Source organism: Anastrepha ludens, chromosome 4 (assembly GCF_028408465.1).
Source record: "Anastrepha ludens isolate Willacy chromosome 4, idAnaLude1.1, whole genome shotgun sequence".
Lineage (NCBI taxonomy): Eukaryota > Metazoa > Arthropoda > Insecta > Diptera > Tephritidae > Anastrepha > Anastrepha ludens.
In genome coordinates, this window is record NC_071500.1 from 56,831,209 (window position 1) to 56,858,682 (window position 27,474).

General features: G+C 35.4%; 1 protein-coding gene across 6 annotated transcripts in view; it reads left to right on the plus strand.

Moving 5' to 3' along the window:
• Positions 1-26,040, plus strand: part of LOC128862434 (uncharacterized) — a 93,951-nt gene extending 67,911 nt beyond the window's left edge. For all 6 annotated transcript variants that reach the window (XM_054101045.1, XM_054101047.1, XM_054101043.1 and 3 more), the window contains one exon: positions 25,849-26,040. In XM_054101045.1, the coding sequence (XP_053957020.1) occupies positions 25,849-25,856 (8 nt within the window). In that variant the 3' untranslated portion in view covers positions 25,857-26,040. The remainder of the gene's footprint in view (positions 1-25,848) is intronic.
• Positions 26,041-27,474: the final 1,434 nt, after the last annotated feature.

The following is a 27,474-nucleotide window of genomic DNA, read 5'->3' on the forward strand; positions in this document are numbered from 1 at the left end:
AATTTTAAAATATCTTGAAGGCTTTAAATTTCGATGAAAAACAAAGGAAAAGCGAAAGGAAGCAAATTTAATTACCTTTAATTTTATGTATCACTTGTCTTGATCGGTTAATGCATTCTGCAGATATTTGAAATTTGTATAATTTACCTTTTTTTTGCAATCCAAAACTGTTACTGGGTTATATCAGGAAAACTACATGACAAAATAAAAATTACGCTAGTTCTCTTACTCGGCGACTGAATTTATATAAGAGTGGGTTGGTCAGGTTCTTGGGTAATAAAATTATTAATCAGTTTTTAAATCTGTTATTCAGTACCACCGCAACTAAGCCGAAAAGTCGTAACGGGCGGTCGAAACAATTCATTTGGTAGCCTAATCGTGAAAAATGTCTATAAAAAAGAATCCTTGAGAAGAATCCAGAATTTATTTTTATTTATTTACCTATTTATTTACTTAAAACTGAAGATTAGCCAGAAAACTTTATAGAAGTATTTGCATAAGGTTGGACTCAAATAAAGAACGGGTGTATGGGCACCGAAACTAAATTTTGAATTTAATTGCCGCCTCGGATTCTTTGATGAAACGTACGAAGTCGTTATATTTTTTAAGTCGATGCTTTCTGTGATTAAAAATGGGCCACTTACGAGAACCACAGTCAAAAAAGATCGTTAACGGGTCAAGCTTTTTACCAAGAGGCGAAAATTACTTTGGTTAGAGAATTCTGAAATTCCCAAAATGAACAAAAGTTATTGAACAGAATGGACGAAAGTTAATTAACAAAATTGCAGATATTCTATCTAAATCGGTTAATCTTGACTATGTTAATTTTATGGTCGAAATAAAGCGAAGAAAAATCTTCAGAAATTACTTCTTGAATTATTTAATATAATATTTGACATACTCTTAGTCCTCTCTACTTCGAATTATGCTTTGTTGTATTTCACAACGTCCCATACTGGTCATTTGAGTATTGCGTCAAAGCGAAAACCTGCCAAATAACAGCGTAAATCATCATCCAATGCATTTGGTACGTACTTAATTGAAATATTGCATAATGCCAACATGCTCACCTCCCTTTTCATAACAGTTAACTTCTCAACGCCTCATACAAATCCATTTTGTAAATGCATTTAATTTATTCCACCTTTTGTGCGCACACGTGTGTTGGTGCGCCGCATCCATGTCGGTTTACCAATTTTCATGCTTGAGCCTAGAATGCACGTGTACGCAAGCATATGGATTGGCCTTAAGCGAGCTTAACCGAGTTAGTTAGGTGTGCTGTTGTGATAACAAATATTTGATTGCACTTAGGATGGCGCATTTCCGGGTATTGCCTGTCGGGCAAATACAGGAATATACAAAAGAAAGGAATATTGCATAATGGAAATTGTGAAGCAATATTTCCTATTTCATTTGCGTGTTTGCCTGCTCCACCCACTTATTTAGCTTTTGCGTGCTATGCCACGTTCTGCATGTATAGTATTTGGCACTGTATACATGTTTGCTCGTGTATATTTATACGGTATGCCTTTGTCAACATTCACTTATGATGATTTTCTAGGAATTTCGACATGAATTAAACCAGCAAGTGTGTGCTAATTAATTCGATTCGATTCTTGGTGTTGAGGCACCATCTGGAGCTTTCGAATTCAGTCTAGGTTGCACTTGCACTACAAAATGAATTTCGTGATCAACATTGAAAATCAGTTGTTATGTAAGAGAAAATCGATGCTATGGATTAGCTGTTATTACGAGAGTGTCATGTAAAATACTTCGTGATTAAGGCAGCCGTGGGCATTACTTCCACTCGTGATATACTCAATATTACATGAGCATTTCATTGTCAAAAGATTTGCTGCATTTGTCAATCGCTCGAAAACCATGCTCATGGCGATTGATGCAAAGAAATGTAGACAAAACTCTATCGCGTTACCGTAAAAAACATCTGTAAAATCGTGATAATTTGAAATAGTTTTAATCACAACCAATTTTGCCCTAATTTTTACGAGTATTTTGTGTCATTGTCTTACTGAAGAATAACCCGATATTGTCGCATGCCACACATATCCGCGAGAATTGGCAAATTTGTTTGCAAAATGTAACGATACTAAGCTTTGATTTGATTTCTACTATAGAGCCAATTCCGGAAGGCATAAAACAGTCCCAAGTGATCAAGCAGCCACCTCCATATTTTATCGTTGGATTAAATTGATATGATTGAAGCAAGTATTCGGCCAGTACCAGTTTCGCCCATTCGTTTGGAAACGGTTGATTTTGCTCTCATCAGAGCAAATTTCCTTTAATAAAATAAAATCAGTAAGATACTTTTCTCAATGGAGAATAATTTGTACGTATTCTCTTCTGGTCATCAACTTGCCTATATTCGTGGTGTCGTAAAAAAGGTGTTCAACAGAACTGTCTTTACCTATTAAGGCAGAAGCTAGGAAGGCAGGGTTCTTTTTTCTCTTTTGCTTTGTAGCCTGCTTGATTTAACGCTCGCCCCCCGCAACGTCCGCATATTTGCTTCTTGGTACAAAAGAGATAATCCTTCATCATTGAAAATTGTAATTTCTTTGAGGTACGCCACCTTGACTAACTTTTGGCCATTCAACATCGTTTGCCTGTCCAAGTCCTAAAATCGACATATGGCTGATGGCATAAATGCTAACACTAATATTCACGTTTGGCAAGAAAATATTCACCACATATGAGCGAAATTACAAATGAAATTAAAAATTCAGCGGTAGTAGGTGCAATACTGGAACAGTACAGTTTATTCTTTCTCGATTATATTTTTTCACATGTAACTAAACAATTTTTTATGTTCATTTGATAACTTAAACTCAACAGAAGGGAAATTTGAAATAAAAATTGAAAAAAACTTTAGAGGAGTTATGACAGTATTGCAGCCAACAGCCAAAATGTAAACACACCTATACGAGTATGTACATAAATATCCATCTACCTATTCATAATTCCATACTACTATATTTCCTACACTCTGAAATATTTCATCTTCTACCACAACCACAAGCAACAGCAATTGATTTGAAAGCTCATCAAGAAAGACCTCGCTCTCCCACTCGCACCTACACACTTACACTGCCAATACTAGTATTACTATGCACCGATCTGCTGTTGTTATTGCTGAGGCTGATACTGATGATGGCTAGTATGAAGTAAAAAAGTGTGGCACAGCACAATCACCTTATGCCAAGTAGTCGAAGCGCATAATCAAGTATTTGGAAAGGAGAAAAAGAAAAGGCAATCATTTCAACTTAAATGACGTGAAAATAAATATTATTGAATGAGAATAACTGAAATCTCTGCATTCGAGCAAATATTTATTCGATTGCGCCCACAAGAGGGAAACCTCATCAATCACGCATAAAATAATGCTGTTTGGTTATTTGCGTTTTTCTACCAATTGGAATTCTGTCTATTGCAATAGAATTAGAAACAGCAAACCAAAAAAAAAAAAATGGAAAATTTTTATCAAAGTGAATTGGGGCTAAAACAGGTTGATCCACAAATAATTTTATTTTTAAAGATATAATAAAATGAAAAGTAAAATCTGTTTTTCTTAATACACTATTATAAGCGATTTGATTTAATTAAGCCCAATTTTCCAGGTCTACTGAATCTATCTCATGGATGCCGGCACGGACGGTAGGTGACCCCAGGTTTTGAATCGTTTCGAAGTTGTCGGCTTAATATTGAAACCACAAAAAGCTAGGAAGGCATCAAATCACACTCCGAGTGGTCAATTGAAGTCGCCAAAAAGGTTGAAAGACGAATTTAGCGCGCAAAATATCAACTATGTTATGGGCCATACAATTAAAATCAAAAATCAACCAAGATCATTTCTTCCTTCTCAGCCCACAAAATTTTATATGAGATAAGATTTCAGTTATATACTGTATACGATAGGTTCGCAGTAGCATATCCTGCTAGCCAAATTTTTCCACCCCATACTGACGGCTTCTGGCTCTATCTCATGAATGCCGGCACGAACAGTTGATAGCTCCTGGGTTTCAATCGTTTCTAAGTTATAGATTAGCGTGGTCAAATGACGTCGACAAAGCGGTTGATAACTTGAATGACGAATTTACCGCGGAGAATATATATTCTGTTATGGGTTGGTCGCGCTACCAAATCAAATCAAGCAGCACCTTAGTTCATGTGTTCCTTTTCGGCCCACAAAATGTACATACGTTACCATGGCTCCGCAACTTTTGCCTCGTTCGTAATGTTAACCGAAATAACGATATCAATACATATTTGATAAATGACTTAAAACGAAATTCCAAACTCACGTTTCTTTTTTATTCTAAAAAAACGACTTGAGAATGCAGAACTCCCGCTCAGAAAATCAGAGATGGGAAATGCATTCGCATGATAAGGAAATTATCAGAGCTCTAATAAAGCAAGACATTTATTGAAAGCAGTACGCCGTATCGGAAGATATTCGACCAGAGGGCTGGGGAAGTTGCAAAAGCAGTGGTAGAATAGATAAATATATAATGATAGTAAACTTGCACCATTGGTCTTTGTCTGTTTCTATACTAAAAATTTTATTAGCGAACGAAGTAATTTGCAAAAATTATAAATCATCCGATGGGGTGATTAATTTTGCACCACATTGTATAAGAGCCTCGAAAGACTCGGAGACTTAGGCAACATGATCAGGCGATATCACCGACGTGTATAGGATCTAATGCATAAAATTTTAGTTTAAACGGTATGTATCAGCTAAATAGATGATAAAATACTATGAAATCAAAAATCAGATGAAAAAGTCACTCATATTCATATTTTCGTTAAGTCGTACATAATATTTCTCTATGAGCATTACCATCTTCATACTCGTATATTTGAGTGTAGTGCGCGATCACATTGTCTTGTTTTCTTTCCACTTGTTTTATGGCTGTCCATGTATACATTGGTATGTTTATTTTAGCTGCTTAATATCTTTGTTGTACTCTAAAAGTTCCGCTTATTTTCTTATTTTACTAGTAAATTGTTAATTAAACAAACAAAAGTAAATAACAAATGGTTCTCCCACTAATTCCAAGTCAGTGTCCAGTGTCAAAAAAAATAATGCTTCAGAAATCAACTTATACTTGGACCACCCTTTATTAATAAATGTGCAGCAGAGCATCATAGTCCATCCATCTCAGCGCCTGTGCATCCTATAACAAATATAACAACACACACCTCTATACACCACCAGGATGCTGCAACCTAATGGCTGACGTTTGCATCAATTTGTTTATATTTACATGCGCTTGTTTGGCTACGGTAGGCAAATTTCCAATTTTGAATCGTAAATTCATAGTGTAAATAATGTGAAATTCGTTCGGCTCCATAAAATTGGCGGCAAACATTGCTATGCGGTGATTGAACGCGGTCAAAAATGTGCGACCTTCACCTCACAGCGATTCTTCTCGCCAGCTCACTCTCACTTACTTCCACTTTAGCATTGCACATGCTGCGTTTACATAAGCCAACATACATACCTACACCTATTTTCTTACACTAACATTTTAGTGAACTTCACCTTCATAAATTCGAATGTGAATGTCAAAAAAGTAAAATATAAAAAATAAGAAAATATTTTCAGTTTTCTTAAAATTCTTAGCATGCTCGTGTACAGACGGCGATCAAACGATAGCACCTGGACATTTTTAGCAGTTTTAACTATTTAATTGTTTCACTCTTTTTTTTATAAAAGTATAGCTTGTTGTCTAACAAAAACCCTATAAATCAAAATTTTAAACTTTCTACATAAATTAAAAAAATTCCAAAAATTTTCACAATACCGCTACAGTTTTTCATTCGAATTTCTGGACAAATTTTTGGTATGCACTTATTAAATTTTAGTACAATAAAATGAAAATTCTAAGGAGCTCAAAATTCTCGTTGATTATTGATAATTTTTTTCTCTGAAATTTTTTTCCCCATTTTCTCCATCTTCTCCACATAACAAATCCACGAAATTTTATTTATTAAAGTGAAGAAAATGTGCAGCATCATCAAAGAAAAAAATTGTCAAAAATCAACGGGATTTGCTTCAAACTTGTACTTTAATATACTAAAATTTAATGGGCCTTAAGTCCCGCTTGGACGAAAGAAGTTTATTGGTTCATCCTTTGTGATACCATTGCAAGAGGGGAAAAAGAGGTGAAGAATAAAAAATGATAGCACGAAAAGGAGAGGGGTGGGGAAGGTTGAGTATTTGTGTATTGTGTTGGATGTACTTTTGTACGAAAATAATGAGCATTAAAAAAAGACATTAAAATAAAAAACAATCGTCAAATCTGATCAAAATGGTGAGGTGATATCGTTTTGTCGCGGCGTGTATGTGCATATGTCATCGGTTGCTTCGTATGTGAGCGCTGGCTAAATATAAATATTTTCATATAGCATATATATGTAGTACTTGCTGGCTGACTGAGTGACTGTCCGCTGCTGAGTCACGGCGTTGTGCATTTACGCGTCCACATGCCTTTGCCATTCATGCAAGACAATTACGGCATTCTGTTTGTCAATTTCACTGGTGACACTGGCAGTCTGTCAACCAGCCTAGCCAACAAGTGCGCCTGACGTCATAACCTGACATCCTACATTTCTCTTGTTTTCTATTTTTAAATTATGACTAAAAGATATTTGCAAAATTCATCTTTGTCTACATATTTTCTGCCTCTTTGACTGACTGCATGGCAAAAGAGTGAGATGAAAAGGTTTGTATGTGCATTTGCTGTTTGTAAATAATTTTTTTGATTTATTTTTAATAAAGATTTTCTCTTCAAAGCTGAGATACATGCATCCTTATATAATAATTAATATTTTGCGCTGTTTTTACCCTCTCCTCGTTTTTAAAAAGGCATGTTTTATAGACAGTTAGTCAAAAAAATGTTGGCAGATTTATACAATTTTTGAAATGTTAAATTTTTTTCGTTAATTTTTCATGCAAATATAGTGTTTAGTGCCGTATAAGTGCCTTTATGTAATTTTATAAAAAACCTTTTGCCGTTCGGAGTCAGCTTAAAATTGTAGGTACTTCCATTTGTGCAACAATCGCAAGACGCACGCCACAAATAGGAGGGAGAGCTCGGCCAAACTCCCAGAAAGGGTGTACGCGCCAATTATTTATTTATTTTAATCGTTCCGTTCATGCACTTTATGGAAATATATGTACAAAACCGACCGCAAACAAAAAAAAAGTAAAAAAAGCAGCGATAATTTTCAACCATTTTGTTACGCTAGAATTAAATGGGCTATCAACTGCATACTAGCAAAAAAGTTTCAAATTCTGAGCAAAAAGTTGGAAATTTTGTTGCAAATTTAATGGATTTTTTGTAATGTTGTACAAGGCTTAGAACTTTCCGAAATAACGATTTTGTTGTAGTATAAGAAAAAAAAATGCCATGAAGAATATTGCAAATATTGTAAAAACACAATCACCGCGCAAACATTTTTTGACTCACTGTACATATATGTGTAGCCCTTTATTGCTCCCTGGAACCATAGGAAATAATAATAATACTATACACGTACGGTTTTCATGAATATTAGTAGCCCATTTGCTTTACTGAAGAAATTTGTGGTATAAGACGAATTATAACTTGCCTTAACCACTATCAGTTCGTACCCCTATTATTTTTTCTCTAGCTACTGCGCTGCAAAAAAGAAACACATCATTATTTTTTTTTTACTTTCATACTAAAAAAAATAATAATATAACCCCAAGTTTCCAAATTTGTAAAATAAATGTCCGAAATTTCATTAAAACTTTAGCCTTTTTAACAAGAAGTTTTAGAACTTTCTATCTACATGCAGTTTTATAACCCATTCAATTTTAGTCAAGAAAAGGGCAAGGAATTTTGTGTCCAGGCTTTTTTCCATATAAAAAAAATCTAACGATATTTTGCAGTCACTTGAAACTTTCACATTGTTAGACTAAAATTTATTGGGATCTCAAACTGCATATACAGAAAAATACTAAACATTCTGGTTGAAATATTACAAATTTTAATGAAATTTTTAAAAGTTTTGTACAAAATTTTTAACTTTGTATTTTATGGTTTTTATTGCAATATGAACTCCCCATAAAAAAGAAAATAGTGGTGTGTTCATAGTTTTGCATAGATACTCCATTTTAGAATTAATATAGTTTAGGGCAAGTACAAGTATAAGCGACAATAAGTATCATTTCGATGGAAGAAAAAAATGAACGGAGACTCGCTGATGCATTCCATTTTCTCTTTTATTATATCAGTAATTAGTAGAAATAACAGTTAAAGTGCTGCAAATGTTTGACAAGACACGCTTCCTATTCATCAATTCTGGCCGCTTTGACTGTATCAATCTGGCCAGTTATGCCTAATAACCGTTGCTGATTCCCTTCGAATCCCACCAAACGTACAGTAAAACCATCACGCAATTTCGCTACGAATTATCATCGCCAGGCGGTTGCACCTGAAAATTCTTCACTCTTTTGTGAAGATATTGTATATTAATATAATAATAACGATATTAATTTTTAAAAACACTTTACTAAGGGAAGCGCGAAATTAATTGCCTGTGATATTCGAATTCAAGGAAGAACACCGCACACGTCCGATTACAATTCCAAAAGTGTCCCTTTATTACACATGTACTGTCCTTATATTAGGCCTAAAACTAAGATACGAGAAATAGCGGAAATGGAAGAACAGTATGTGGAGAGTTAGAGAGAGTTTGCAGTTAAGTAAATAGAAATTGGAAGAACGGAAAGTAGGTATAGCTGTAGAAATAAAGTCAATGCTCGGAAGTAAATAGAAACAGGTAAAGAAATAGCGATAGCGAGAAACAGTAAAGTATACTATATACCTACTTATAAATAAACAATATAAAATAACTTAATATTAAGCTTTAATACAATTTCAATTTTTAAATTCAATATTATTTAATTTATTCTATTCTAATTTACGTTACATTATTCTATTATAATAGTTTGCCAGAATCTGGCTTAACAGCACCCTTTATTGGGTGCTTGGCCGAGCTACTTCTCCTAGTATTTATTCCAGAAATACTCTCGGAGGTTTGCCATTCCCTGCCGACGCATTCACGCACCAACGGATTCGACTCCGGTGGCCGATAGCTTGTTAAGAAATGGATCCACCTTGTCACGCTTTCGTAAATAATCTTAAGCGGTAATTCGGTCCGTAAGTTTATTTTGCATCAAATCTTGTGGCATCCATACGAATGCTTCCAAACGGTTTTCTAACTTGTACTCAGTTCTAGATTTAGTGCTCCCAGGTAGGTCCGATTTGACGATTTCCATAATTTTATTGACCGACTCTATCTCCGACGTCTATAATATCATCAGAAGTAAATAACCAGAGCCATTACATTGCTGTCGCTTTCGGTACCTACTGTTTTGTTGGTTTCGACAAATAGCAGACCATTTTTTGGTCACTGCTCCGAATTTTCTCCCTGGGCGCTGAAGCAGTGAAGAATTTATCGATTGTTTTTGTTTTACTTTTTAGAAAGATTAACACACAAATTGTTTCGTCAGTGGACTTTTTTGAAGTGTAATGTCACCTTTAAATCGCACACAGTTGAGACAAAATTTGATCAAATCCCAAGCGGAACAAGTTATTTTATTTCACTAAATTATTATTACTATAAAGGTTTTCCAATAACAGGTGTTATGAATGAATGGATAACGCTATCGGGAGATAACTAACAATTTTTTATGGCCAAAATTGGATGGTATTGATCTGGACAACGTTTATTTTCAACAAGACGGCGCTACGTGCCACATAATCAACGAAACCATTGATCTTTTACGGGAAAAGATGTGATCACAATTGACCACCGAGATCTTGTGATTTTTTTCTTTGGGGCCACGTGAAGGAAAAGGTCTACGCCAACAACCCAGGGTCGATTCAAGACCTCAAAGATGGAATTCGTGAGGCTATCGAGGTCATAGGATACTACTTTCCTCTTTTTAATGAAGTAAACATCCGATCATTTATATTAAAATTTTCTTTGAATATCAAAATAACACCTCTTATTGGAAAACCCTTTAGTACTTTGTCTGTCCTGATTTCAGTTCACCTATTTGTATTTTTTCGTACTTCGTGTTATGTTTTTTATTTTGTTCAATTCTATATTTATTTTTCACTATGTATATTTTTATTTTGCGTCGCAAAAATATCATTTTAATCAAAAGATATATTCGTAAAATTTTTGAAATATGTGCATGAACATATGGTATATAAATTTTATATGTTTACTGTTTACAAAGATTCAATTCTGAAAACAACGAAGTGTTGAATGAAATATTAGCAAGTTTTAATATTAAGTACTAATTGTACACAAAGCTCTGTGCGCGGCCGGGCCACCAAAAGCTCTATTCTGTTTTGCCGCCAAACTAACTCATCTGAATATACAGTCACAAGAATATGTTTTGTTGTACAAATTTTATTTTGATTTATTCTTTATTTGTAAAATGTGACATAGCAGATATATTTTTCTATGCAATAAATGCAATCCTCGGAGGCTTCGAGAATTTTTTTTGTTTTAAATGAAGGCAGTTTTGAATCAAATAATGGTCAAATGGGTGAAAACTTGCTTGTAAAGAAAACTTTTATATTGACTGAATGGGTAGAGATATTTTTAGCTCTTTGAGTGATGCTGGCACAAAATATAAAATTTTGATTTTTCACTCATTTCGAAAACTACTTAAAGTTAAGAATTAAGGCAGTGCTAAATTTGGTCTGGACCGAAGTTTACACTGCTGGAAAATAAGGTGTAATAGAAACAGTGCACTTCAATTCTTAGATTGGTCTGTATCAATTATATGCCAACTGTCTTGTTAATATTCTTTATTTGATCAGTGGTCAACGGCTTTTTGTTATGTGTTACATTTGATCTTCTATGTTGCTTCATCTTATTTTGGACACACTTGAGTAAACAAATAAATTATGATTAAAAACTTTGAAATTTTGGTGAATTTTTTTTTTTTTTTGTTTTTTGTTTAAATTGGCGCAAAGTTTAAAACTTATATTGTTATTTGGCTCTTGGTAAAGGTGTAAATATATTCACTTAAAGTAATATTAAAACTAACTATGCAACACATAGATTGTCAGAACTTGTCCACTTGTTACTATAAACAACGGAAAAAATTCACCGATTCTCAGTTTTTCGTATTTGTTTCAAAATGTGTACGTTTTTTTTTTTTGTAGCGAAATAAAAAAATCAAATATCTGATGATCTTTCGTTGGAAACGAAATTAAAAGTTGTTGTTGTTCCTGTTGTTTTTATAGTATCAAAAATATTTCTCCATGCTGCGTATGTGCGATTGCTACTGCGTATGTGGAGTGACAGTCCTTGACCGGATATAAATTCGGGTGGTTCCAGTAACGTGGAATCGACTCTCGTGGTAAATTTTCTTGTGTATTCAAATACTTAAACACTACTAAACAAAATAGTCATTTAAAATGTTATTTAGTTTGTAAATGCTATTTATGTTCTTTCGTGTTGCGATCTTCATTAAAATATTATACCACTGTAAATAGGCAAATGAACTCTTTTGAATGGCATATACCCACAAGTTTCTCATCGTGTAAATAAATATAAAGCTACCTACAAGAATATGCTTCAACCTATGAAAAATTTAGCAATTAAGGGAAAATTCATAATTCTGAGTCTGAACTTTTTCGTATTTGACTAAACCTACAGTTTGATGTATGCCTAGAAGAAAGTCTATTTTTACTGCCACACAGTGTGATTAATATTCCCAGCAAACCCAGAAGATATACAATACTATTGGCGAAAATATATGGCTAAAGTAGGGGCTAAAAACATCGGAAAAGTGCTGCACTATAGACTTGTTAAGATGAACTACTCTGGCGCAAGCCCAGTTAGAATATTTTAAGCTGGCCAAATATTTGTCATAAAAGCACTCCCAAGTTTGCTTACTGTAGTGTGGCGAAAAAATTTAATATGTAAATCGCGTTGCATTTCATGATGTGTGCCAAAAAGTAAACTGAAGCAGTATTTCCGCGCAGAGAAAGAAAAACTCGTGTCGATGTAATTCACGTTTTTATTCTAACTGCCGTTTTTACATTTTTGGCATCGCCTACTATCTAACGTATAATAAGTACAAAGTTATTTTGGCTTCGCCTACTATCCAATGTATAATTGTACAAGTTCAAAGTTCCATATAAGTGAAGTACAATTGTTCGTATAAGACAGCTGGATTGGTTTGCAGAGTTGTATTTAGAATTCAACAAACGCCCCTTCAAACCAAGCCTGTGCATTTAAAAATTCAAGTTTACATTTCAATATTCATTAAGTTACAATTCTCAATATGCTTCTGCTTCCCCAATGCTTTGGTAAGTATGTCGGCTGCATTCTCATTTGTCGGAACATACTTGACCTCAATTTGTCCGCATTCGTGTTTCTCTCGTATATAATGATATCGAATGTCGATGTGTTTGCTTCGTTTCTGCACCATGGGATTTTTCACCATAAATTGCGCACTCTGGTTGCCACACAAAATCAAAGTAGGGCCTCTTGTATATTCCAGGTAACCCAACTCATTCAACAGACCACGAAGAAAAACTATTTCTTTAGTACCTTGGCATAATGCTATGTACTCAGCTTCCATCGAACTTAACGCAACCACAGACTGCTTTCGCGACTCCCAAGCTATTGCTCCACCAGCCATTGTAACAAAATAACCTGTATAGGACTTCCTGTCCAAGCTGTCGCTACCCCAGTCAGCGTCTGTGAAACACACAAAATTCTCAAAATTAGCAGAAAATGTTAATTTACCATAAGGTGTTTTCTTCAAATATCGAAGAACGTATTTTACCGCCTGCATGTGCTCTGTATGCGGATGTGAGTTATATTGAGATAACTTTGACACCACATGCGCGATATCCGGACGAGATATGACAGCCAGATACATCAGCCCGCCAATAATACTTTGGTAGTCCTTCGCCTTCAAGTCACTGCACTGCTTGTCACATTTATGAAGCACCGTGCCTGGAGCCCATGGAGTTGCCGCTGGTTTACAATCTTCCATGCCCCATTGTTGAAGAAGTTGCTCGACATATCGCTTCTGATGTATAGTGATGTCACCTCGATCACCATCCCGTTCAACTTCCATCCCCAAATAAAATGATATCTGCCCGCGATCGACCGCTTCAATGTATTGATTCAACGCTTCTATTATACTCCGCATCTCATGCTTGTTTGAGCATGCCAAGATCATATCGTCTACGTAGAGAGCAATAATGCCAACATTCGCATTACCACGACGAATATAAACCGATGGGTCCGACTTGCACCTTACGAATCCCATCTTCAGCAATATTTGCGTAACTTTCCGGTTCCATTCTCGACCGGATTGCTTCAGGCCATATAAAGCCTTTTTAAGTCTGCATACTTTATTAACATTTTTCGAATCTCCAAACATGGGTGGCTGACACATATAAACCGTCTCCTCCAAATCGCCGTTCAAGTATGCAGCAACAATGTCTATGTGGTTAACCAGCAATTTGTGTTTCGCGGCCAATGCCAAAATTAGGCGAATTGTTGAATGACGTACCACCGGAGCAAATGTTTCGCAGTAATCCACGTTGTATTTTTTTGCGCAACCCATCGCAACTAGCCTTGCCTTAAATTTCTCAATTAATCCATCCGGATTACGTTTTATTGCGAAAACCCATTTACAGCCAATAACATTTTTATGAGCTGGTCGATCTACCAAGTCCCATGTTGCGTTCCGCACCAACGATTCATACTCTACTCTCATTGCCTCTTTCCACCTGTCAGCATCTTTAGAGTTTAGCGCCTCACTGACCGTGTTCGGATTTTCAATAACAGAGTTCAGCATCTCCGGACCAGCCTCTGTACAATAGACTTTTCTCGGCCTTCCTACACCTCCTGTACGCACCATTTTTGGCCTTCCTCGCTTCCTCTTGTTATTGTTTACAGCAACAGCCTCCTCGTAATCAGACTCAGTCTCAGCTCTTTCATGTTCTTCATGCTCGCTGCCTTCGTCTTCACGCTCGTCACGTCTGTCTTCGCTTACTAACGCTTCTTCAGCGCTACTCGGTTTTGCTTGAAGTTCAATAAAAAATGTTTCTTCATTGGCATCACTGTCCCTTAAATTTAATTCAAATGAATTTTCGAAGAATATGACATCACGTGCAATTGTGATTTGATTCTTTTGTAAGTTAATTAATCTATAACCTTTCGTAGTTGGGTGATAGCCAACAAACTTTAGCTTAACCCCTTTCGGCAAAAACTTACTACCGCGTGGTCTTGGCCCCTTTTGCAGAACCACTGCATCACAACCAAACGTACGGAAATGTGCAACCGATGGTTTCCGCCCATGCCATTTCTCGTAAGGTGTAACTGCACCTAAAACTTTCGTAGGACACCTTTTTCTAATATATACCGCCGTGCTTACCGCTTCAGCCCACAATGATTGTGGCATTTTAGAAGAGCTTAATAAGCATCGCGCCATTTCTACCAAAGTTCTGTTGGCTCTTTCAGCCACACCGTTTTGCTGAGGGCTGTACGGCACAGTGGTTTGATGCCGAATGCATTTTTCTCGTAACCAATTTTTAAACTGAGAGTTGACGAATTCTCTCCCATTGTCACTACGAATTGTTTTTATTTTGCGGCCAGTCTGCTTCTCCGCGGTCGCAGCAAAAATTTTAAACATATCAAACGCTTCGGATTTTCTTTTTAGAAAATAAACTGCAGTATATCGCGAGTAATCATCTATAAATGATATAAAATACGATGCACCGCCAACCGAATTCACACCCATAGGCCCGCACAAGTCCGTATGTACAAGTTCTAATACACTTTTTGTATAAATGCCGCTATATTTCACATAAGGCTTACTATGGATTTTGCATACCGCGCACGTAAAGCATTCAATGTTTTTTGAAATTTTAAAGTTCAAACCATTTACCATATTCATTCTTGAAAGTTTATTTAAATCATTTGTATTTATGTGGCCAAACCGCCTATGCCAATCACTCGCGTCATCACTAACCCCATTTACACAGTCCGCACTTTTGCTCACTATAACGTTAGCAACATATATGCCATTTTCCAATGCACCAGTAAGAATTGTTTTTTTTTATTTTTGTCTTGCATTATGGCATTATTTTCTGTAAATTTGATGACATTCCCACTCTCTGCAGCTTTAGCGATTGAAAAAAAATTGGAATGTAGATCAGGTACATACCAAACGTCTCTCAAATTAACAGTTGTGTATTTTGTTTTCAAATTAACCGTGCCCTTTCCGCGTGCATAAACACAAGCACCTGAAGCTAAAACTATTCTATGTTTTACACAAACAAGAGAACTAAACAATTTAGCATCTTAAATTCTCCTCTTTCTCTACTAACGACCAAGCTTTATCATCTACGAGTGAATTATTGGATTGAAAACTGCACTGAGAACGTATATGACCTCTCCGTCCACACTTAAAGCACTTTATGTTGTTATTGCACCTTATGCTGGAAGTTGTGCTTTCGTTCGCTGTTCCATTTTCCTTTTGTCTTGTTCTGCTGCTGTTACCGCTGCCAGCGCCTCTGCCGCTACCTACACCAACCTCACTCCTTACGCCTTTGCCGCCGCTGCTTTTATTTCGAAAAAATCCAACGCGTCTTTTCGATTCGTTTGCCGAAAAGGCCGTTTCTGCGCTACTGCATTTGTCGCCGTGCCTTTGCTCCTCTTCCAGAATCTTCGCGACGAGATTATCCAATTTCGGCAATGCGTCCCTGCTCTCGATTGCCACCACAAAATTCTCCATTTCGTCTGGTAATGAGCAAAGCAACAAAATTGATAAAAAGTCGTCCTCCATGGATATGCCAACTTCTTTTAAGTCATCTACAATACAGCAGAACTCCTTCAATTTATGTATGTTGACCGTGAACTTAGAAACCCAAATCGATACCTGGGCCCATAACCATTTGAAGAAGTATTTCCGCGCAGAGAAAGAAAAACTCGTGTCGATGTAATTCACGTTTTTATTCTAACTGCCGTTTTTACATTTTTGGCATCGCCTACTATCTAACGTATAATAAGTACAAAGTTATTTTGGCTTCGCCTACTATCCAATGTATAATTGTACAAGTTCAAAGTTCCATATAAGTGAAGTACAATTGTTCGTATAAGAGAGCAGGATTGGTTTGCAGAGTTGTATTTAGAATTCAACATAAACTAAACAATTTTCATGCTTTAAGTTAACCAGCCATTTTAGCACACCCAGGCAATTTTCACACACTTCACCACAATATTCTTTTGATGTTTTCTTTTACGTTGTTTTTGTTTTTATTCAATTACACCTTTTCCATAGAGAGGTGTAAAGCAAACAATTACAAACAAGCATAAAAGCCTACCTTCAGGCGCGTTAACGTGTGTCGTACATATCGCTTTGAAAACAGTTAAATCTTTTTCAGTCAATTCTCTGAAAGGTACAAAAACCTTAATCCATTGACATACTCGTTTTCCAGAAAAAAGTGAATGTATGAACAAAAAAATAGTAACTGTTTTTTGCTTGGCCGTAAATTTCTGTTTGTAAACATGTGGACGAATTGTATGAACATTCACAACAGTAAATTGCAGGCCAACGATTAAAAGTGTATTTGTGTCGTTGCAGAGCTGCTGATTGAGTTTCAAGCCAAACGGTTTTTTATTGAGATTTTTTTTTACTTTTCACTTTTTCGAAAAACTGAGAACTGATGTCTAAGTCCACTTTAAAACGTATTCGATGCTTCACATCGGATGCACTTATATGTTGCTAATGCTTGCATACTGAAAATAATGAAAGCGGAGCAGCAGCAAGCGATTGGCTTTCATGAAGTGTTTCATTTGCTGCTGCTGTCTAAAAGGGAGAAAAAACGTTTGGCGAAAATAATTTGGTACCTTTCCGAAATATTTAAAAACAGTTAATTACTAGTACACCAAGAAAGAACTTTCTCATGCTGATTTTAGAACATTTCCGAACCAAATGAATTTTTTACAATACCACAGATTTTAAAGTTGTCAGCATAAAGTAAAAATGTGGCTTATCTCTTTTCTTTTTAATCCATTTCATTATTGCGATCTGTTTTTAAACATTAAGCAATATTTTTACCAAAACTATTTAATTCATTAAAGAGAAAAAAAACATTTATGGAACATACCCATTGGAGCAACCATTTACAAATTTTATTTATTTATTCAATTAATAAATAGTATAGAAAATACAGTATTTCTTACAGACTATGAAAAACAGATTAATGCTAAATAATTTAATCAAAATTAAATTAAACATATAATTAACTAGTTTCAATTGTAATGATCAATAGGATTTGAAAGCGAATTAAATTCTCTGAAAGTTCTGTAAATCATAACATTGGAGGCATAATTTATTCTTACCATCCCCAACCAGAAATAATCATGATTCCGCAAGCTTCGCTGAGGAATATTGAAATTAATTTTCTCGAAAATAAATTATGATAAATAATAATATAGATTAATTTATGAGGTCTGTTGCACACTTTCTCTTGAATCTGGTGAAGGTTATGGGATTTGCAATTATTTCTGTGACAAGAGGGCTTGAGTGCGATTGTTGTCGCGTGTCGTGTAATGTACGCCACATTTATTAACGATGAATTTGTAAATTTTTAACATAAAAAAGGCGCCTTTGAGATCATTGTTAGAGTTTTCGACTGGAACCTTTTGAGTATTTCATTGTTCGAGTTAGCTGCAATGCCCGACAGTGGGAAGTCATATGTCCATATTGGTTTCAAGGCAGCTGAGTAAAGTGAGAGCTTACTTTCGAGAGAAACATGACAATTCCGATGTAGTAGCCAATATAGGCTTCTGAGTTTTATTCCTACAGCCTTCCATATGGGTATTCCATGTAAGTTTGCCAACAAAATGCATGCCGACAAATTTCGTGACGTTGGTTTGGGGGATGATTATATTATATTATTGAGCTTAACGGCTCGGCAAAGTTTCCAATTTAGGCATATGAACTGTTTTTCTTGTCATTGATAACAAGACAAATCTATTCTGGTCAAATCCTTCCGATGTGGCTGGCATTCAAGAATTATATACATACAATAATATCGCCCGTGGTTAAAAATTCGACTCCCATTTTAATAAGTGGTTTTTCTTCTTTTTCTTTATTTGCAATTCTTTATCGAATATAAGCGGTGCTGTATGTATAAAATAAAATGGTTAAAAGAGAGTGTTTACAATACAACGTGTAAATTCAAATCTATAAATTTTTTACAATATTTGGAATAGTAACTCTGTTTCTGGCTAAGCCCCCAAAAGATTACCAATATTTTGAACTCCAATCATTTCAATCCATTGACGTAAATTCCGCAGCCACTTTAATTCCCTTCCGATGCCTCGTCTTCCTTCAATCTTTGCTTGCAGTATAAGAAGATTACCCTTATAATTTCGACATATATGACTCAGGTAGGTCGGTATATAAAATATACTACGGAATTTTCAGTATTTTTAGTATCCATATTTCGAATGTTTCTATGTGATTCATATCTGAAATTTTCATCGTCCAAGTTTCCATGCCATACAATAAAACTGACAAAACATAATATGTAAAAAACCGTATTTTAAGATTCAGTTATTTTTATTCAATTTGAATTTTATATTTATTTTTGCCTCCATATATTTATCACTATCCCTCTCTATACCTATATTTATCTATTTTAATCTTGTTTTTTTTTTAATCTCTATCTTAAACCGCTTTGTTTGATTCAGTATCAATATTAAAGCATACATCTGGGGGGCATACAACATATACATGTGTTGTTGGTATTTATATTATCGCCATTTGCGAATTGATTATTTTGTTCTGAAATTTCACACTTTGAATTTTGCTTACTTTTCTCACCTTCGGCATCAAAATGTCTTCGAAAGAGGTATAATACTTTATGCCTGTGAAATATAGTTTAGCCTTAAAAAGGATGTAAAAAAAATGTTTGTATATTTACGTGCACTCTATTTTTCCTTAAAAACTCTTGAATAAAAACTAAAAATAACATTTTTTTTAATTCTGTAGCAAGCATTCAAACAAGTGAAACGTTTTTCATTTACACGTAACACAAGCGTGCAATATTACCTTTTTTTTCTTGAATCCAGCGTAAATTCGATTAAAGGCATTGCTTCTAAACTAAAAGAATTATGTGGAAAAAGCATGACAAATGTGTGAAAAATAAGATGACCAGTTAGTTCAACCTCCAAATTTATTTATCACTTCAAAAATTCGGCTTGGCATCGAATCCACGATATTTTGAAACTCTGAAAGATCTGAAAGAGGAGGAGACGAGAATATTTTACATTCTAAAACTTACATCTTCCAGCGAACGCTCGATTAGAAAGGTTACCCCTCCTTCAAAGTTTTGCAATATGGAAAAACACTCGAGACCTTTCAGATCATGCCAGTAGTATTTAAAACTATCACAATCGTTCAGGTTGAATTTTTTTTGTTCCTCCGCTTATCGGGCCACGACATACATTTAAACACTTATATAAGCGAAAATCAAAAAAATCTAAAATTATTCCCTGAGGAAACCGCTTCTTTAATGCATTTTTTTTGCATTTTTTTCTTCAAACTCCTCCGGAGACTCAATGCCACTTGCTCAATTTTCAATATTTTGAAATAAAGTTAAAAAAAAAAATGTTCAAATGTTGCATTATTATATGGAAATTGACTGATCAACTAAAACTATCTGTATACATACAGTCTGTGTCAGAAGAAAAGAATCGGTTTTTTTCTTGTAACTTCGGGATATATTTCGTTCTGCTTTTTGCTGCTTAATAGTCCCACTCAACAGCTACGACACTAATGCTAACTCAGATTAGTGTCGCAACCAAACAAAAATGAGTGAGGCGTTTTAGGCAAAATTTTTATGTACCAATTCGAAAGGGCCGAAATTAGCTGCAAAAGTGATTAAAAAATCAAAAAAGGTCATTGTGACTTGGAATCAGCGGTATAAGGTGTACAAAAATGTTGATGACTTTTCCGAGCGCGGTTTGAAGCGAGTGACGACGAAAAAGCAGGATAAAGTGATCGCCCAACTTTTTAAGCGGGACCCTTCTTTGCCACAAGCCAAGCACGCAGATTTCTTGCTAAAAAGGGAATATATGTGAGTATCAACACGATCGAACGACGACTGAAGGAGGCGAACAGATCCTACTGTCCCACATCATCAAAACCACTGCTCTTTGAAAATCACATTGAAAAACAACAAAACAAGAATATGGCGTTACAGTATTGGCCTGGCCTTCCCAGTCCCCACGCCAGAAAACGCATCTTGCCGGAAGGCCAGTCCATGATTGAAAGCAACTCGTGTGTCAAGTTCACAAAATCTGGTCCTCTGTTCGCGGGCTACGCAGAAAAGCTGGTTCAGAGCACGAAGAAGATGTTGGGCTATACTCGTCAACGATGAAGACTTCACGGCTTATTAAGTAATTTCCACTCGTAGTTTTGTACATACTTTCATGTAAAAAAAATTTAAATATATATCTTTTATACTTTAGGAATAATCGCGGTTCCTTTTTCTGACACAGACTGTATATCGATAAAAAAATCGGAAATATTAAAAGTGGCAACACATGTAATGCAAAATTAATGCAAACGGGTATTGCTCAACCGAGTGGATGTTGGTAAACTTCATACAAAGATACTTTTTGTAATCCTAATGGTATGAAAAACTACGAATACCAATCGTTTGCTGGTGCTTCTTCCTTCATTATTTCTAATATGCAAGCATCAGCAGCATACATTTGCCTGAAGCATAAAACTCCGTTCCTTCTCAGGCTATTGTAGTGGCTATTCGTTTCCTCGGAGCGTAAAAAGGAGCAAATTCATGTACTTCGAAAATATTTCAGAATAATACTGGTTTAGGGGCAAAACTATATTTTTAGAAAAGGTATGCAATTTTGTTCCATATTTATCAGATATGATACAGCCGTTGCATGATGTTTTTACGGAATACGTTTTTTGAAGCATCTTTAACATTGAGTTTATCTTTTTCGTGTCAGTAGCTTACAAAAATGGGCTCCTTGTGAAGATAATACAAGGTGGCGCAAAGTTTATAATTTTTCCAAATGGCGTCGTACGTCAATAATATTAGACACTTGTACCACAGCTGCAGCATACAAACAGGCAAGCAATGGAATGCGTAAAGCTCAAAATAAAGAATTCATTTTTTTTTTTTATTTAGTAAAAAAGTTACATAAACAAAGTGGGAAGGTTAAATTTGCGCCACCTTTTCAATTACTTGACCTTTCCGAAGAATTGTCAGGGCATTACCAAATTATATTTCCTTTTTATTACTATCTGGGGAATAAAAGGAGAGTCACTCCTGCAAAATCTATATTTGCACATAAATATAAAGCTATTATCCGCACCTCAGTGAAAAGTAATGCCACTGTGGCCAAAAAAAAATGTTCATCATGTCGCAAGTCTCTCAGTAAAAGCAGGAAATGACATTTATGACAAGCATCCATAATTTTCAACTTATTCAAGAATACGATAAAAGTTCTTTTGTTATTGTGTCAGTAGTGCGTATTTTCCCGATATCTACATACATAAGTGTTTGTTAGTTAGGCCACAACATCAAAGCCAGAAAAGTCATGAAGTGCTCACATGCATGTAAACAAATATATGTATCCTATTGTCCTCTTTTGTGTATTTTGTTTGTTGTGAACACTTATGTGCATTTCTACACATAAATCTCAGTTATTCTTTCCTTCTATCCATCCTCACTCCTGGACTCTCGAGCTTTTGTTAGATTCTGCTTGGTATGGTTAACCAATATTAAGGTTACATACCTACATATATACACACATACATACACAGAACCATTTATACCCTCCAAGGAAAAATACGAGTTGTGAAGGAGAATACTACCACAGTTCACTTTTCAGCTCAACCAGTTCGCGTTCTATTCCTTTTCGCATGTTCTACGAAATTTCAATTGTTCGGCCATGCATCAGCAAGACACCAAAAATGCTAGTCCAATATGTTTCTAAAACAAACACTTTTAGACTATTCCGTTCGATTCTAACGTTTTAGACTATTCTAATAGGACTATGAATAAGTTCGTGCGGTTTTTTTCGAAATTTGAAACTTTATTGACGTAAAATGGTTACAAATTTAATATTCAAAATATTGTCCATCGCTTACTACTACTTTTTCCCATCTTTCTGGCAATTCACGGATTCCCTTTGTGAAAAATTCGGTCGGTTTTGCCGCAATCCACGAATCGATCCATTTTTTGACTTCATCGTAATTACGGAAGTGGTGGTCAGCCAGGCCATGTTGCATCGATCGGAAGAGATAGTAATCGGATGGCGCAAGGTCTGGACTATACGGCGGGTGGGGTAGGACATCCCATTTGAGCGTTTCTAAGTATGTTTTGACCACTTGTGCAACATGTGGCCGAGCATTGTCATGTTGCAAAATAACTTTGTCGTGTCTATCGGCGTATTGCGGCCGTTTTTCTCGCAGTGCTCGGCTCAAACGCATCAATTGTCGTCGGTAGACATCCCCCGTAATCGTTTCATTCGGTTTCAGTAGCTCATAATACACAACACCCAGCTGGTCCCACCAGATACACAGCATAACCTTCAGGCCATGAATATTCTGCGCCGACGTCGATGTTGAAGCATGGCCAGGGTATCCATACGTTGCCCGACGTTTTGGATTGTCGTAATGGACCCACTTTTCATCGCCAGTCACAATTCGATGCAAAAAACCCTTTCTTTTGTGCCGTTGAAGCAGTTGTTCGCATGCCATAAAACGGCGTTCAACGTCTCTTGGCTTCAATTCATACGGCACCCAATGGCCTACCTTTCGGATCATTCCCATGGCTTTTAAACGTTTGGAAATGGTTGATTGATCAACTCCCAAAGTTTTTGCAACCTCTTCTTGCGTTTGAGCCGGATCTTGATCGAGCAATTCCTCCAATTCGGTATCCATGAACTTTGGCGGCGCACCCTCGCGTTCTTCGTCTTCCAAGCCAAAATCACCACTTTTAAAGCGTGCAAACCACTTCTGGCACGTTCGCTCAGATAGAGCATGCTCACCATAAACTTCCACCAAGATACGATGACTTTCGGCTGCTTTTTTCTTCATATTAAAATAATGAAGAAGAATTCCCCGCAAAAACACATTATTTGGCACGAAATTCGACATTTTCAAGTGTGGTAAAAATATTGTTGTTTACGCTTCAAATAAAAAACTTATACTGACGTTTGTGCCTTACGACAGTAGCTCTCCAATGAATGTTTGGAAATGTGGATCGATGGAATAATAATCAAGTTACGCCATCTGTTGTAAAACCGCACGAACTTATAAATAGACCTATTATTTCGTATTAAAAGTGTATTCGAAATTGGTTTTTTTTTTCACAAAATAAAATACATTTCTCTTCTGTGCAGAATTTGGTTAAACATTCAAAAAATGGTTCAAATTGGCTTTATATGTAAAAGCTAAAAAAACTATAATTAATTCTTTAAAAAGAAAAGCTAATAACGAAATAACATTTGCGGTATTCATTGTAGGTACATAAGTAAAATTGATGCTAATTTAATTTATATTTTATGTATCCGGTTGCTTCGAGGTTTTTACTGCGATGCCCCTTTTGAGACAACCAGTGCATTGAAGTGCTTGGTTTAATTGCATTTCTAGTTCATCGTCCCTGATAAAACTTATTACGGATTATGAAATAAAATACATACATTAAAACTCATATTCACCTTTACCTTGACTTTATCTAGAAGATCATTTCCCAAAACACAAACCGCATAGAAAGTTTTATGTTCCTTGAGTTCTCATTTCCGTGGGTCTTTGTAGGTTATCTTTGTAGTGCCATCTCCATTGTTATATGGGTGCTAAAATCGGTTTTAAAATTTTTGCTGATAGAAAGCGGATTCCTTATTGCAGAAATCTATCAAAGATACACTTAATACTTTACCCTCTGCATTTTTTTGTGATCAAAGGTAATACACACCAACGTAGTACGGCTTTCCGCCACCACCTTTGCTGTCATCTTACTTAAGCTCAGGGGAAAACAAAATCTAACTGACTCTTGGGTAGAATCTTGCCGAACCAATTTGTAAGTAATTATTTTTTACCATGCCAACGGAGATATTATAAAAGTATAATAATTACTTTTTGAAGTTTATTTAAAGCTATCCAGATTATAAATACGTTCCTTCACTTACCGACTCATTATGCGAAACTTCATGTAAGGTGAATAAATTCCATAATAGACTTGGATATAGGGTTTTTCAGATAAATATGTTATTAGCTTCAACGCAGAATTAATTATTCTTCCGGAAGATTCATAATTTTAACAAAAGTCGTCGTGCATTAGTCATATTTGACACTTGTAAAAGAGACAGCTACATCATACAAACATATAAGTAATGGAACGCCGCCGTAGCCGGATGGGTTCGTTCGTGATTACCATCCACAGGTGCACAGGCTCGAATCTCCGTACATATGAAACATCAAATGATAGAAAAAGTGTTTTCTAACATCGATCGCTCCTCGGCAGACAACGGCAAACCAATGGCTTAAAATTGTAGGTCCCAAATGGACCTACAAATGGAGTGTAACAACATCAAGATGCACACCACAAACAGGAAAAAAGGCTTGGCCAAGCACCCACAAAGGGTGAAAAAGTTAAAGAGCGCCTTGCGGTTCAAAAATCAATATTTCAATCATGCCAAATCTTTTTTTTTTTTTCATTTGACAAAAAAAGTTATTCAAAAACAAATTTGGATGATTAAGTTCAATCAATCAGCGCAACGCCTTGGTGCGTACATAGACGAGTCTTAAATTTTATTATCTAAAAAAATTAACTAATTTGCAGACAAATTGCACATTTTACTGCAGGCCTTATTCTAGTCAATGACGCAACTGTATGATTTCGTTTATTAAATACCAGTATCTGATCTAGAATGCTTCCTACTAGTTTGATTTGCCCTGCTGGGTAGTTTGTGGTTTGATACACTGAACAACACACTTAGCATCTTACACATGCCCTTGGGCCAATGCTTCGTTTATCTCGTTCGCAAATGTGCGAACATGAGCCAACTATGATAGGAATCCCATATCCAAGTAAAAATAAATGAATATATGTAAGCATGCAAGTAAGGAAGGAGCTAAAAACAGAATAACTCTTCATATCCCCGAAACCATTAGCTTGCGGATCCGTGTTTATTAAGACTTTTTGCTTTTTCTGTTCTGTACAAATACCTCCGTAAATATTTTGCATTCTTTTTTGTGTAAGATGTTTTATTTTCTTAGCTTTTGAACTTTAATTTCTTAGTGTTTATTTATCAGATGTCTGTTTGTTTATTTGTTTCTTTCTTCCGAAATTTTTTTTCTTGTTTTGCCTTTTGTCTGTGTTTATTATATTCCATTAGCCTTTTTCTTCTAGATGTTCATCGCATTTGATAAATTTTTAGATAAACAACGAATTAGGTATATGGGCTTAATGGGTTTAAAGCACTTGAATTGTGTTTTTTTTTCTGGGTCGTAGTTGTCGTCAACTTTCTAAACACTTTTACACTCTGGTGGGTTGGTTAAGTTAAATAAACCAGGTACTCTTAAGCGTGTCACACATGTTTTTGTTAAATTAAACGAAATACACAATTTTTTCTGATACTATTAAAAAATATCCCATATATACCTAACGAGCAAACACATTTATTGCTTTTATATTTGACTAACCAATAATAATTATTTTCCATAATAATCGTGATCTATTTTTTTTGTATTTTCAGGTATGTAATTTTGATGTCTGCTCATTGCTCATCACTAAGGTAAAGCTGGATAAAAATAAAAATAATTTTTTTTAATATAGGAAGCTCAACTAAATCTATGCTCATATATCGCTGCTTAATAAGATGTTCTTGATATTGAAAACTTTATATCGGTTTTTGTATTCATATGAATCCAGAAATGCCCGGATTTATTAATAATATTATATGTGTATTTTGGTATCTTCGAAAAAATGTGTTATAATTACCTAAAATTCGGAAAATTCTGTAAACCCTAATTGATAAAAAAAATTCTTTCACATATCGAAAGTAAGCAAAGCTCAGTGTATTTATGTTGTGAAGAGCTTCTCAAAAACCCTCTATCAAAATACCATAGATTTGGAATAGTACCCATACGATTTAAGGTCATTGGATTTTTTCTTATTAAGGAAATGTGTATGCCAGTAACCTAAATATGATGCTTGAATTGAAAAACGTAATGTGCCACCATTGATGAAATTTTGCTGAAATGAATGAAAATAATAATTCTAGTATATTTGTTATATGTAGTAGAAGTATACTAATTCTATCCACCCTAGAAATTAACTGGCTCAATTTACCATATTGTAGACAGCCGCTGCATACATGCATTCATACATAATCGAAACCAACATTGAATGCCAATAATTGTATAAATAATTAAGTAGTCGCTAAAGTGCCTGTCGTCGTTGCAAAGGTGTTGAATGTCACCGCCGCGGTGCCATCGCTCTGAGCTGTACAATGAAAAGGATTCGTGCCCTTGGTTGGTGTGATTGTTTGGTTAATAAAAGATAAATTTGTGCATTGTTTGGAAAACTCCGCAATCGACTATTTTCGACCGATGAAATATTTTCGACTACGGTAATGAAATATGAAACAAACAAAAAATATAGATGTCTCAATATCGTGAAATATTCGTTAAATTGAAACGGCAGAGGTGAATACTTACGACATCTTCAATTTTCGAAAGCATCTGCCGCTTTCACTTCAGTTTTCATTTTTTTACTCATAATTTTTATAGACTCCACCGTTCGAATGTGATGCTACGCATTCGGCGGGATCAGAAAGGTGTAGTGTTTTATAACCTACTAAAACCAAATAAAACCATTATTGGGTAGCACTACCGTGAATAGCAACACATTAAATTGAAAAGAGTGCGAACCAAAGCGGTGAGAATAGAGTCATTTATTTCCAATTATGACAATGCTCGGCCATATGTTGCGCAACCCGTCAACACCAAGTTTGAAAATAGGGGAAAGGAAGTCTTTTCCACCCAGATATTGGCCCACCTCACTAGTGAGTACTCTCAACTTCAGTTGAGGGTATCAAAACTTGAGTACACAGGTTGTTAGTTACAAAACATGAGTGCTTTTATTGGGATAGAATTCATAGGCTCCCTCGAAAATTGGGAACAAAATTTAGATTTTGAAAGCAAAAACTTTGAATAAATTTTATTGCAGGTACCAGTTTTTAAAATAAAGTGTCCAAATTAGAAATTATGTCTTCAAAGTACCGGCTTGATCACTTCCGGGAATACATTAAAAAAAAATTTAAAAATAGAAGTATACTCCTCATAAGTGATTTTAGCGCCTTCAAAATTTTCCCCATCAG